General features: G+C 35.0%; 1 protein-coding gene across 1 annotated transcript; it reads left to right on the top strand.

The window, feature by feature from the left end:
- The first annotated feature begins 350 nt into the window (after window positions 1–350).
- On the top strand, window positions 351–4,900 carry LOC133338102 (uncharacterized). The gene is made up of 2 exons (XM_061546287.1): window positions 351–577; window positions 4,759–4,900. The coding sequence occupies exons 1-2, from the start codon at window positions 380–382 to the stop codon at window positions 4,888–4,890; spliced, it is 330 nt and encodes a 109-aa protein (XP_061402271.1). The 5' UTR covers window positions 351–379; the 3' UTR covers window positions 4,891–4,900.
- Window positions 4,901–14,059: the final 9,159 nt, after the last annotated feature.

The following is a 14,059-nucleotide window of genomic DNA, read 5'->3' on the forward strand; positions in this document are numbered from 1 at the left end:
CTTTTCCTTTATGTTATCCCCCTGCCATATCAACTATACATCATCTTTTGCAACGGTTTGGTCTTTATGTTATCAACACTTTAAACATCCTGGCACGGGTTCCTGTATGCATGCCTGGCTGCCTGCCTGACTCCGCTGTTATGCCAACGGCAACGACAATGATAACCATTTCTCTTCAATATTCAATTCATGGAACCTATCAAACATCCAAAACAACGAACCACCTCTCGGACTATCTATGAATGCTGCCAACATGTGTGATGATGGTGTGATGGTGGTGTTCCTACACAAACAACGACAACAACAACAACACACCGACAACGGCAACAATTCCTTTCTGCCATCATAGCCAAGTACCAATTACAAGGCAGAAAAAGTCATGTCAGATAAACTGAATTTTAACAAGAACACCGGAATACGAGAAGCCGCATTGTTGATGGTCAAAGAGAAGTGTGGACGTTATGCCCTGATACGTGAGCCATTGTATTTGGATCGGTGTGTGGTATGCAGTGAAGCTGATTGGGATGAATATTTTGAGATACAGGAGATCTCATCGAAGGATACGTTCATATTTAAGGTAAGTAGTCTTAGAATAATATGCATACATATGTGTATCCACACACACACCCACAACAACAACTACATTGATATGTACATGATTATGTTGGTGTGTATGTAGATATGTATGTATGCGGGTATGACCACAGCATGCTGTAGTGCTGGAGCCCAAAAGCCCATAATGTTGTTAGACACTTCATTCGTATGTAACATAAAATCTATTCTATGATCATGGGGATTATTTGAATAAATAAAGGAACAACCATAATAACAACAACAACAACAAGAACAAAGAATATGAATTGTAATAACAAAAGCTTCTTGTTGTGAAAGATGTTTATTGTTTTGTCATAATACACAAAGAATTTAAGGTAAAAAACACCGAATTTTTAAAGATCTGAAACAGTGAGGATTTTTTAAAAGTCCAATATTATGATTTTTAAAAGGTCGAACGAAGAACGGTGTTTTTAATAAAAATGTTTTGAAAATGTAAACAAGTCTTGGATTTCAAGCAATATTTTTTAGAAAGCTTTAACCATCGGGGTTTTTTTTAAAAAATAGTCTTTTGAAAGCTTTAAACAAGCTCGAATTTTTAATGAATATATTTTCTAATTATAATTTCTTTTAAGGTCCAGCTAAGGCGATTTTCTTAGTAAAAACGTTTTGCAAATCTAAAAAATTTGGATTTTAAGGAACATTTTATTGAAAGCTTCAAAAAAATGTGGATTTTTAATAAATAAAACGTGGTTCTTAAATAACGTTTTTAAAAGTTTTAAAAAACATGGACAGATGGACGGACGGACACACATGTATAGATCGACCCAGCTAGTCGAGATATGACGATCGGTATACTTAAAGGTGGGACTAGGACCAATATTTCGCGGCGTTACCCTGACAACATAGTTGTGTAGGGTATAAAAATCCCGAATTTGTTGGAGATTTCAAGAAAATATTCTCCAAAAATCTGGACTTTGTTGGAGATTTCAAGAAAATATTTTCCAAAAATCCGGACTTTGTGGTAGCTTTCAAGAAAATATTCTAAAAATCCTGGCTTAAAAGCTTTATTTTTCCGTGGATTTTAAAAGAAAAATAAAGCTTTTAAGCCAGGATTTTTAGAATATTTTCTTGAAAGCTCCCACAAAGTCCGGATTTTTGGAAAATATTTTCTTAAAAATCTCCAACAAAGTCCAGATTTTTGGAGAATATTTTCTTGAAATCTCCAAGAAAGTACGGATTTTTATACCCTACACAACTATGTTGTCAGGGTAACGCCGCGAAATATTGGTCCTAGTCCCACCATTAAGTATACCGATCGTCATATCTCGACAAGCTGAGTCGATCTAGACATGTGTGTCCGTCCGTCCGTCCGTCCATCTGTCCATTATAATTTGTAAACACAATACGGGCTACAGTTATGGACCAATCTTCAAGAAGTTTTGCATGAAGGATGGGTTCTGGCCAATGAAGACCGCTATTGTTTTTGGTAAAGATCGGTTAATATTTTGGGGGATGAAATGGACCAAATACTAAATTTTTGTCGGTTTTCTGGTCGCTCCAGAGGCCGCAATTATGGAGTAGGGATCGGGCCAAAGAATGAGCATGCCTGTTTTGATAAAGATCGGCCAATATTTGACTTTTGACTTTTGTGCGAAAAATTACAAAATTTGTATTCTATGGCGTATATATTAACTCCCGAAGGACATAGACCGGAGAAGTTGATAGTATATTCAAGAGGAGTGGTTGACCTTTAAATTGATACCAATTATATGGTCGTATGTACTTGGATGTGGGAGTTAAATATTTAAAGGTTCTTATGTATTCAGATATTATTTAGTAACCTATCATCACACTAGAGGGCGGAAATATAGCTCTGATCGCTTTGAAATTTTCCATGAGGATCCATGTATGGTCAAGTACAACGCCTATAATTTTCGCTGATGATCAGATAATAGTATTGGGAAAAAGTGGACCGAAAATTTAATTTTTTGTATTATTTCGAGTCGATCTATAGGCCACAATTGAAAGCCTAACATAGCAAGACAACCCACGGTGAAGGGAATATGGCCAAGAAAATAGAAGGGTTGTTCTGAATATTAGTAATATTGATTGACCTCTAATCGGTCAAGTGTGTGGAAATATATCGAAATGCTCAGAATATAGAACCACAGAAAGTTAGATTTTCGTGGAAGTTGTATAGGGTATCATATGGTCGGCCCCGTCCGACTATACTGCACCGCTCACTGGTTGAAGGTTGTTTTCTTGAAGCCTGAATTTTTAATTAACGAAGCCTCACTGTCGTACAGTGTATTATGTCTGTGTGCATATGTTTGTAACAGGTAAAAGGAAACGAGATAGACCCATGGTCCCTTTTGAGAATATGCATAGAATCACTTTCTCAGTCGATCTATGCATGTCCGTCCGTCTGTTGATGTTAAATTGTAAAAAAAGTGAAATATATAGAAGAACTTTTACAGGACTTCTATATAATGTAGATACTATATACCACTATCGACCTAGAATAGAAAGATGTCCTAACTAACTTCAATGAAGCGAAAAACGTTTACAGGTCTTCCATATGTTTAAGACCCTTTGCAATTCGTCTATAGATATATCATCTTCAGGACCATCATATAGATAGAATAACTTTCATAGACAACGGACCTTCTATAAGTTTTCTGATCTGATCTTCTATATAGAGAAGTGCTTTTACAGATCTTCCATATGTTGGAGACCCTCTGCAATACTTCTCCACACAGCATATCATCTTCACGTTCGATATATTGATAGAAGAGTTTTCATAGACAGAGGACATTCATAGAACTTCGATAGGTAGATGACGTTCTACAGAGCTTCTATAAACGGATAACTTTATGCAGGCAGACGATTTTATACATTTATATCATTCAGCATGAATTATACAGATCGAGGGCCTTCCATAGACGTAAATTAGCGGTCGAACACAATCTTCAGGATTTTTCAAAACATAAGACCGTCTAAAACTTTAACATTATAAAGGTCTATTTGCATGAAATTTGGCACAGCGTATGAATTATGCCTAAAATGATATCTGTTACAGGTTTCTGGAAAACAGCTCATTTATATGGCTCCCATATGAATTTTTGTACCTATTGAAATTGGTGCAAAATCGTTCAGATATATCTTTCGATTTGCATGAAATTTGGCACAGCCTATTGAATTATGCCTAAAATGATGTCTGTTAAGTTTCATGGAAATCGGTACAGATTTCGATATAGCTCCCATATATATTTTTGTCCGATTTAAGGTAAATGGTGCAACATCGTTCCTATTTATCTTTCGATTTGCATGAAACTTGGCATAGCGTTCTGAATGAAGCCTAGAATGATGTGCTCTAAGTTTCGTGAAAATCGGTACAGATTTAGATATAGCTCCCATATACAATATCGGCCGATTTAAGGTAAATGGTGCATCAAAGGCCCTATATATCTTCTGATTTGCACGTAATTTGGCACAGCGAACTGAATTAAGCCTAGAATGATATATGTTAAGTATCGTGGAAATCGGTACAGATTTCGATATAGCTCCCATATACATTATCGTCCGATTTAAGGTAAATGGTGCATCAAAGGCCGTATATATATCTTCCGATTTACACGAAATTTGGCACAGCGTACTGAATTAAGCCTAGAATAATGTATGTTAAGTTTCGTGGAAATCGATACAGACTTAGATATAGATCCAATATATATTTCCGTCCGATTTTATATTAATGGCGCACCAAAGACTCTACATTTCTTTCAATTTGTACGAAATTTGGCATATCGTATAGAATTAAGTCTAGAAAGTTGTATGTTAATTTTCGTGGAAATCGGTTCAGATTTAGATATATCTCTCATATATATTTTCGTCCGATTTAATGTAAATGGTGCAACAAAGTCCCTATATATTTTTCGATTTGCACGAAATTAGACATGACGTATTGAATTGATTCTAGAATGATCTGTGTTGTTTCGAGAAAATCGGTTCAGATTTAGATATAAGCTTCCCAAAAGTCGTATATAAGTAAAGTATCCTACAGGCCTTCTCTACAAAAAAAGGCCTTCATTTCAGTACAATCCACAGTTACATTTTCAGTTACTTTTGTTTACCAAAAAAAAACGTATTTTATTTATTTTAATTCATAAAATTTCTTCTTCTTCCTTCATCTTTTTTTTTGTCTAGGCTGAGGATAATGCCCGCACCAAACAATGGTACACCCAACTACAGTATCATGCTCAGGGTATGGGAGCATGGCGTAAAAGGCGTAACGCTCTGGCCAATATTATGATTAATGGCATGTTGACACGTAGCTGAATCCCAGCGAGGTGGGAATTTTTTGTGGAACCAAGGCCATAGTTTTGGCAGTGACCGAATACACGAATTAAAACGAACTACACACTTCAATTGAAATACAAACAATCTGAATTGAATTTACAGCAATTCAGCAAACGACTTAGGCTAATGCGAATGTGACCTAATTAGCGTCACACACACACACACACACACACAAACATACATGGAAACACCTAAATGGAAAGCAACTACAAAAACGAGACACGAGTTAGCTTGTAATTATACTACTCTTCAACGAGTTCATTGTACAATTTGTAAATCTTTGTAAAATTTATGAAATTAATTTCCCTTTCATACAACAACAACAATAAAATCAATAACAACAACAACAAGTGATGTTATTTAAAATTTATTTTGTTAGCTTGGATTAACATTTGATATTTGTTTCCGTTTAAACTTAACAGAAAATAAATATAAGAAAACAACAATATCTATAAATAATAACCTAAATACATATATATTTATATATAAATATATCAATATGTAACGTATTTGTTATCAACAATATATATAAGCCTCTTTTATTATCATATATATATATATATAAATATTACCAACAATCTATATAAATAATTTCAAAGTATATTTTGGTTTATAATACACATATTATTATATAAGATGATACAAAACAAACAAACAAAAAAACATTTAAATATTTCTCATGACATCTGTATATACAACATACATACACACATATGTAATATTTGTATGTATGTAGGTTGGTAATATTTTTGTAATTTATATTTTATTGTTATTAGAATTAAAACCATGCAACGCATTTATTTGCGAATATTTTCCAATATTAATTCATGAAATAATAATTATTGGCCGCCGATACACATAACATGCCTGCATGTGTGTGCTTGTTTGTTTGTTTGTGTGCGGTTTATAAAAATTATCTCCTCTCTACGAGTATATACACTTTTTTTGTTTGTTTATATATATTTTATTACGATTACTACTACAAGCATACACACATACATATATAATTACTATTTGGTATATTTTGTAATTAGAATTGCGAGAAAAAAACGCAGCAACAACAAAACCTAAAATAAAATAATAAATAAAGTTATTAAAAATCGATTTTATGCATTTGATATTTAATTATTAAACGTAATTGGGGTGTGTTGGAATGAACATGTGTGTTTCCAAACTACCTGTCCATTCCAACACTGATTTGGAGTTCTGTTTTTTATTCGTGCAACCGTAAGTAGGAAGGCTTGTGGCTCATGGGTATATACACGTTGCTACGGCAAAAATGTGCCTAATATATGCATATTACATATTACATTATGGCAATCTCTGAAACATGGCTTGTTCCTGAGATTCTAGACTCTGCGGTTTCTATTCCGGGCTACAACTTCTGCCGTGCTGATCGTCAGATGCAAAGCAGAGGTGGTGGTGTAGGGATATATTTATCGAAAGAAACAAATTTAAAGTTATTTTTAAAACGTCAGTTTACCATTGTGAATCATTGTTTGTAGAGTTACAGTTTCAGAGTATGAAAGTTATTTTTGGTGTTGCTTATTTGCCTTCAGGTGATATTGATTTGTTCGAAAGCCTCCATTGTGATTTTTTGGCAGAGTACAGAGACATTGTTATTCTTGGCGACTTTAACTGCGACTTGTTCAACCCTAATAAGGCTAATTTGTTTCGCGCCCTATGCACTCGATTAAATTTGAGCATTGTTCATAACTCTAGACCCTCACATTTTGACCTCGGTAGCCGTTCTACATCCTTAATTGACTATATGCTAAATCCTTCTATGGTAGCTTACTCAGATCAGATTCAGTCTCCTGCTATATCAGACCATGCTTTTATTTTTGCATCGCTTGCAATAAAATCTTATTTTTCACCTGATTTCATTGAATACAGGGACTATAATAGCATTGATTGGAATGGTCTGTGTGCGTTTCTTGGAACCGTTGAACCTGACATGTTTTTTGGAAATATTGATGTGGATTCTAAATGTGATTCTATATGTTCTCTTTTGGATTCCCTTTTTTCATTTGTTCCTATTGTTAAAAAACAAATTAAATATTCGTTTGATCCATGGATGTATTCTAGAGATGTAAGATTTGCCAGGTCATTAAGGGATTTAGCTTTTTGGTCTTTTCAAAACAATCGATCAGAAGATAATTGGCGGATATATTGTAAATACCGCAATAGAGCCAAAGCTATCATTCGTCGGGAAAGAAGATACCACTTCTCAAGGCTATATAGAGGAATGGATTCTCGTGGGTTATGGAGAATATTAAAGGGTTCTGTATGCGTTGGCAATGATCACGAGCATATTGATATGGATGTGAATATGATAAATGAATTTTTCTCTAGTACACCTTCAAGTTCTGATGTTTCTACCATTGATATAGAAAGCTTTACTGAATTTGATACATCTTTCTCGTTTCGTTGCGTGGATGAATCCGAACTTTTAGATGCTTTATGTAGGGTGAAGTCTAAATCAATAGGAGTTGATGGAATCCCCATTACATTTATTAAAATCGTTTTCCCCTATATATCTGAGATCATCTTGGACTTGGTAAACGCTATATTAACTTCGTCTACTTTTCCCCTATGTTGGAAAACTGCTCGTGTGATACCACTACCTAAATGCCGTTCGGTTAATGAACCAGGTGATCTCAGACCTATATCAATTTTACCAGCACTGTCGAAGGTTATGGAGTATATTATTAAGAAACAAATGCTTGAGGTTTGTTCATCTAGAATTTGTGATTCTCAATATGCTTTCCGTCAGGGTTACAACACCACTCATTTGCTTCTTAAAATGACTGATTCTATCCGTGAATTCATTAATGAGGACAAATTAAGTGTTTTGGTATCATTAGATTTGTCTAAAGCATTCAATTCTATTGATCATGATAAGCTCGTATGGAAACTTAAGAATAACTTTGACTTTTCTAAATCAGCCTGCAAGCTAATATTGTCTTATTTGAGAGATCGGAGTCAGTTTGTTGTTCTAAATAGTGCCAAATCTAATTCTTGTTCATTATTTTCTGTTGTACCCCAAGGATCTGTACTTGGACCACTGCTTTTTATTTTATATGTGAATGACCTTGCTCTTCACATAAACACTTCAAGCTGTACGACATATTTATTCGCTGATGATATTTTCCTGCTTTTTAATGGTAGTCCTAAATCTCCTAACACTTTTGAAAGGGACATAAACTTGAATCTAGATCGCTTTGTTGATTGGGCAAACAGAAATGTTCTGAATGTAAACCCGTTAAAAACTAAAGCTTTGTATTTTAGGAAAAATGGCCGAGCATATCCTCTAAATATTTATATAGGTCAAGAAAGAATTGATTTTGTACACCACCATAGATGTCTAGGTGTTATAGTTGATTGTGAACTATCCTTTAAATCCCATATTGATGCATTGACCGGTAAAGTATGGGGCACATTACGTAGGATTTATTCTAATTTGTACTTAAATCATCGGATAAAGCAAATTCTAGCTAATTCCCTTTTAATGTCTCAGGTTTTATATGGACTTGAAGTATATTCTGGGACAATTGCTTTTAATATGGAAAGAGTAAAACGGATTGTAAATTCTATAACGCGGTTTGTCTATAATCTCAGGCGAGATAGTCATGTGTCACGATATGTTAAGCAGTTTCTAGGGTGTTCCTTTGACATGTTTGTTAAATATCGTTGCTCATTCCTTTTTTATAAAATAATTAAAAATGATTCCCCCGTATCCTTGAGAATTTTATTTTCTTTTTCAATTTCTTCTAGAAACCCACAGGTCTGTATTCCTAGAATCTATAAAAATATCTTCGCAAGATCTTTTTTGGTTAGAGTTGCGAGATGTTGGAATACCCTTCCACTTGAATTACGTGTTTTTTCACATAGTAACAATGTTTTCCGTTTAAAAGTTCTATGTCATTTTGACAATTCCCTACAATAATGTGTGGATATTCTTATACATGTGCTGCTTATTGGAAATATGTTAAAATCTATATTTGTTTTTATGGCTGGGGAGCCTTCATTCTATTTTTATCAAAGTAAAATTAGTTATATTTATTTAGGTTTAATATATAATGTATCTCAGGCTATGTATATTTGTCAGCTGATACGTATTAATGGCCTTAAGGCTTTGTATCATAAATGAATTTGAAAATAAATAAATAAAATAAAATAAATATAGACCACATGTTTCTTTGGACCAAATCGGTTTCAGGCAATTTGGAGTCGATTTGCAAATGTCCGTCCGTCTGCCAGTGAGTTTGTCTGACTGGTGCGCACGAAGGAAGCACCCGATTTTAATCAAACTTTGAACATCGTAATATTTCATTCAAACTTAGATCAAGATCAAAGTGTGGAAATATCGGTTCATTCCTTCTGGTACCTCCCACACAAAATCGAAAAAAAATTTTGAAAAATTGTTAATCCGATAACAACAGTATGGAATGTCGTTCCAGCTAACAATTTGTTTCGAGTATTTTCCGAATTCGAAGCGATACTCTGCAAAAGTTTCTGATTCTGATACCGATTTCATACCGAAATCGGGAGTTGACCATCAATTCGGAAAGTTTTGTCGCAAAATAATCGGAAGAGACATTCGTTTAGAATTCGCAAAGAAACTCGGATGAAGTAAAGGGGAAATGTTAAGGGAACTTTCGATTTTCTGCAGAAATTCGGACAAAACTCTGAAGGAACATTCAATAAATGGAAAGTTTTCTGAAATTAAAAAAAATCGGTTGTTTTTATTCGTGAATTTATTGGACGTTTTATTCGAAAAAGGAAACGATTTAATTTTTTGAATAAATAAAGAGACAGTTATTCATTCTTCCCCTTGTGTAATAGAGGGCCGCATTTGGACATTACGACTGGGGGACTTCCATTTCTTCTTCGACGGGGGGGCTTCCATTTCTTCTTCGCATATAAGAAAGATTATCAAAAACATCGAGCTTATACTTTAATATCCTTAATTCCATATAAGAAAAAACACATTTGTTTCTCCGGTTTTTTGAGTTTCTTATATCCGATATCCACAGTATAAAAATTCCACCTGATTGTCGTTATTTTGAAGGTGTTTGCGGCATTTCAAATCGAAATGGTTATAAATAGGTATTTCGAGATTTCATGTTGTAAAAGGCTGTGTTCCATTTCATTATAGTTTGACTTGATCTTCTTAAATTTCCTTACCCTTCACCACTCGGTGGTACAGGGTATTATGTCTTTGTGAATATGTTTGTAATAGGAAAAAGGAAACGAGATAGATCGATTTAAGGTAAATGGTGCATCAACCATTAGTTCCTTGAAAATATGCATAGAATCACTTTCTGAGTCGATTTATGCATGTCCGTCCGTCTGTCCATGTTTAACTGTAAACAAAGTACAGGCCGCATTTATGATCCGAATTGTATGAAACATGGTACAGCTCATTTATTTGGCCCAAGGGCGATACCTATTGCAATTGGAAAAAATCGGTCAGATATATCTTTCGATTTGCATGAAATTTGGCACAGCGTACTGAATTATGCCTAGAATGATGTCTGTTAAGTTTCATGGAAATCGGTACAGATTTCGATATAGCTCCCATATATATTTTTTTGTCCGATTTAAGGTAAATGGTGCAACATCGTTCCTATTTATCTTTCGATTTGCATGAAACTTGGCATAGCGTTCTGAATGAAGCCTAGAATGATGTGTGCTAAGTTTCGTGAAAATCGGTTCAGATTTAGATATAGCTCCCATATATATCGATTTAAGGTAAATGGTGCATCAAAGGCCCTATATATCTTCTGATTTGCACGAAATTTGGCACAGCGAACTGAATCAAGCCTAGAATGATACATGTTAAGTATCGTGGAAATCGGTACGGTAAGCCTAGAACGATGTGTGCTAGGTTTCGTGAAAATCGGTTAAGATTTAGATATAGCTCCCATATATATTTTCGTCCGATTTAATGTCAATGGTGCACCAAAGTCCCTTTTGTTTTCTTGATTCTATGACGATTTAAGCATGCCCGTCTGTCTGTTGTAATCACTCTAGCGTCTAAACGAATTGAGATAGAACGCCAAAATTTAGCATAGAGTCGTCTTTTGTCTGAAGGCAGGTCAAGTTCGAAGGTCAAGTTCGAAGATGGGCTTTATCGGTCCACGTTTAGGCATAGCTCCCATATAAGGGTACCCCCATTCTTCGGTATTTTGAGGTTCTTGAGCGCGTTTTTCAACTGAATTCGATGAAATTTGGTAAATTGAGTTCTTATTGGGTAGCAAATCTCTCCACTAAAAATTATAAATATAGGTACATTTTTTCGGGTAGCCCCAATATAAGGGTACTCCTCAATTTTCGGTATTTTAGGGTTCTTGAGCACGAAATTTGGTACATTGGGTTCTTTTTGAGTACCAAATTTCCCCTCTAAAAATTATAAATATAGGTCCACTTTTTCTGGTAGGCCCTAAATAAAGGTACCTCCCAATTTCCAGTTTTCGGGGGGTTTTGACTGGATTTTTTCACCGAACTGGCTGTAATTTTCTAATTTCAATTTTTACCCTACAAAGACTATTGAGCCATCTGTTGTAAGCATTCCGCCTTCCAAAGATACTGTGATAAAAGAAAAATCAAACATGATGATAATGAAATGCATCGGCAGACATTTACGATTCTCCTCAATATAGTGATACCTCCTGAAGGAAAGAATTGGGATAAACAATTAAAATATTGGGTATAATATTGGCATATACCGGTCATTAATTAGGCATAGCCCTCATATAATAATATCCCCAAATATTCACTATTTCCTACACTATGTAATCAATATTGGCCCCCCATTAGGCATAGCCTCATATAGCTTCGTAATCTAAATTAATCTTTTGGATCTTACAGATTTTTGGGAAAAATCCTCATTAAAAATTGCTGAAATTTGTATTTGGTGTACATAATGGTTTACATAAATCGGTTTGTAGAATTATCGGTATATGCCCACTTTTTGGTATGTTTCCTATATATTCATTGCATGTATCTCTCAGTATAACTATGGTGGAGGGTATCCAAAGATCGGCCCGGCCGAACTTAACGCTTTTTCACTTGTTATCTTTCGATTTGCACGAAATTTGGCACAGCGTACTGAATTAAACCTAGACTGATGTGGGCTAAGTTTGGAATGGATGTCTGATTGAAATGAAATTTATAACAGTGCGGCGTACCGAATAGCATTTATCAAGTTTGCTATGAATCGATTTCCATAAATTTGCCCTCATTTTACGCAAACGACTCTAAATCTGCCCGAATGAAATGAAATTTAGCATAGGTTGCAGGAGAGCATGTGCATGGATTGATGTTAGTCGGTTCACTTATACATAAAGACCACATATTTATGTTCGTTCAATTTCATGTCAATGTTGCTTCGAAAATGCGACGTCTTTTAGGATACATATCGACGCCTCCGAACCATAGTATGCTAAGTCGAATTAGCATGCCTTAAAGTTCTTCACGTTTTTAGATACTACGGTCCTTAATTTACATTCACTGAAATTTTGGTAATCATCGGCCAATCCAAACCAAAGTTATATGTAGAATATACCCAAAGTGGTGAAGGGTATCATATAGTCGGACCAGTCCGACATTACTACTTTCCTTACTGGTTCAATTTTCTGTTAGCATGACATGACGGCAAACACTCTTGAAGCGATTACAAAGAAGATATATGCGTTTTATTTGTAACTCTGTCGGTTCGCTATCGGAAGTTATATTATCAATGGACAAAAAATGTCTATATGTTGTCTGATGGAGATGGAGACCCTCTTCAGTTCTTCTGTAGATTGGAGAAAATCTTCCGGTTTAATATATATATATATATATGTATATATATACATAGTAGACCTACCATAGATAGAATACCTCCCATTGGCAGAATACCTCTTTTTATTGGTCCCCTAGACAGAAGATTTTCTACATGTATTGTATAGATGAAAGACCCGCTGTAAATTTGAGAATAGCTTGTACAGGACATCAATATGCAGAAGTTATTCAACAGTATACCTGTTTTATACAATTTCTTTAGACATATGACCCTCAACAGGTCTTCTAAACGTAATTTCTTTTCGGTCTCTAATATGTATCTCTAAAAGCTATATTCCGATTGCGCATTTAATCCATCCTGAAATTCCAACATTTACTTACAAAATAATAAATATGCCCTTTGGGTAAATATCCAAAGTGTATCCATCCTTGCTGAAGTTTCCTTTTCGAAAATTGCTTAAATTGCATTGCCACACAAAAACAAAAGCAATGTTAATTTAATTAAAACTTCAATGCACTAATCTATTAATCATTTATATGTAGCATCGCCGGACTCTATTGTTGGTACTTCCATTCATTCTTCCTTTGGACGTTTTTTTTTTTGGAAATGTGTCTGCAGGACCTATATCTTGTAAGTCAAATTTAATTTGGAAGAAAATTCAAGGAATCTGTCCAAAAAGTCGATTCAAGAATAGACACTCGGACATACAGACACACACACTCTCACACACACACACAAACATTCATACGCTTTGTAGATAACAAAACGTTGTAGTGCCAAACGTAAACAAAATTCTTCCACATGGACAAATCGACTTCGAAACATGCCAATGGCCAAGCAACAACAACAACAAAAAACAAGTGAGAAGTCCAACAACGAAAAGAAGAAGAAGAAGAAAAAATAACAAATTCTAAAACAAACGAAAGCCAAGTAGTAGTGGCATAGAAGAAGAAAAATATACGAAGTGATGTGATGTTTTTGTTAGTTTTGTTTTTCAGCTTTGCCTTTTGTAGTTCCTGGATGGACACAGCATCCAAGCATCCAACACCATCACCAACAGCTCAGCTTAGCTCCAATCTCTAGTTTTATGCATTTATATGGACGGTTGAATAGTCCATTTGCAGTTCAAAATGTAATGACAGGATAAGAAAAACAACTGAACTTTAAAATGTACTCTCCATGTCCAACGTGGCTGGTGGTGGTGGTAATGGAATGGCAATCCATGTTCCAACCATGTTCTTAAATTCTGTTACTGTACCACACTGCCTGACTGACCCTTTGGATGGAGAGCCGGACGGCCGGTCGGTTGGTTGGCAGGCATCATGTAGCAATACCGTTACCACTCGTGCAGCGTCT

This window comes from Musca vetustissima, unplaced genomic scaffold (assembly GCF_032173495.1).
Source record: "Musca vetustissima isolate MV318-11 ecotype Yass unplaced genomic scaffold, APGP_CSIRO_Mvet_v1 utg47068, whole genome shotgun sequence".
NCBI classification, from domain to species: domain Eukaryota; kingdom Metazoa; phylum Arthropoda; class Insecta; order Diptera; family Muscidae; genus Musca; species Musca vetustissima.

Bases quoted from the DNA above. Each gene is read 5' to 3' on its own strand.
- LOC133338102 (XM_061546287.1), top strand. From the start codon at position 380: ATGTCAGATAAACTGAATTTTAACAAGAACACCGGAATACGAGAAGCC. The intron at 578-4,758 runs GTAAGTAGTCTT...TTTTTTGTCTAG, and splicing joins AGGATACGTTCATATTTAAG to GCTGAGGATAATGCCCGCAC.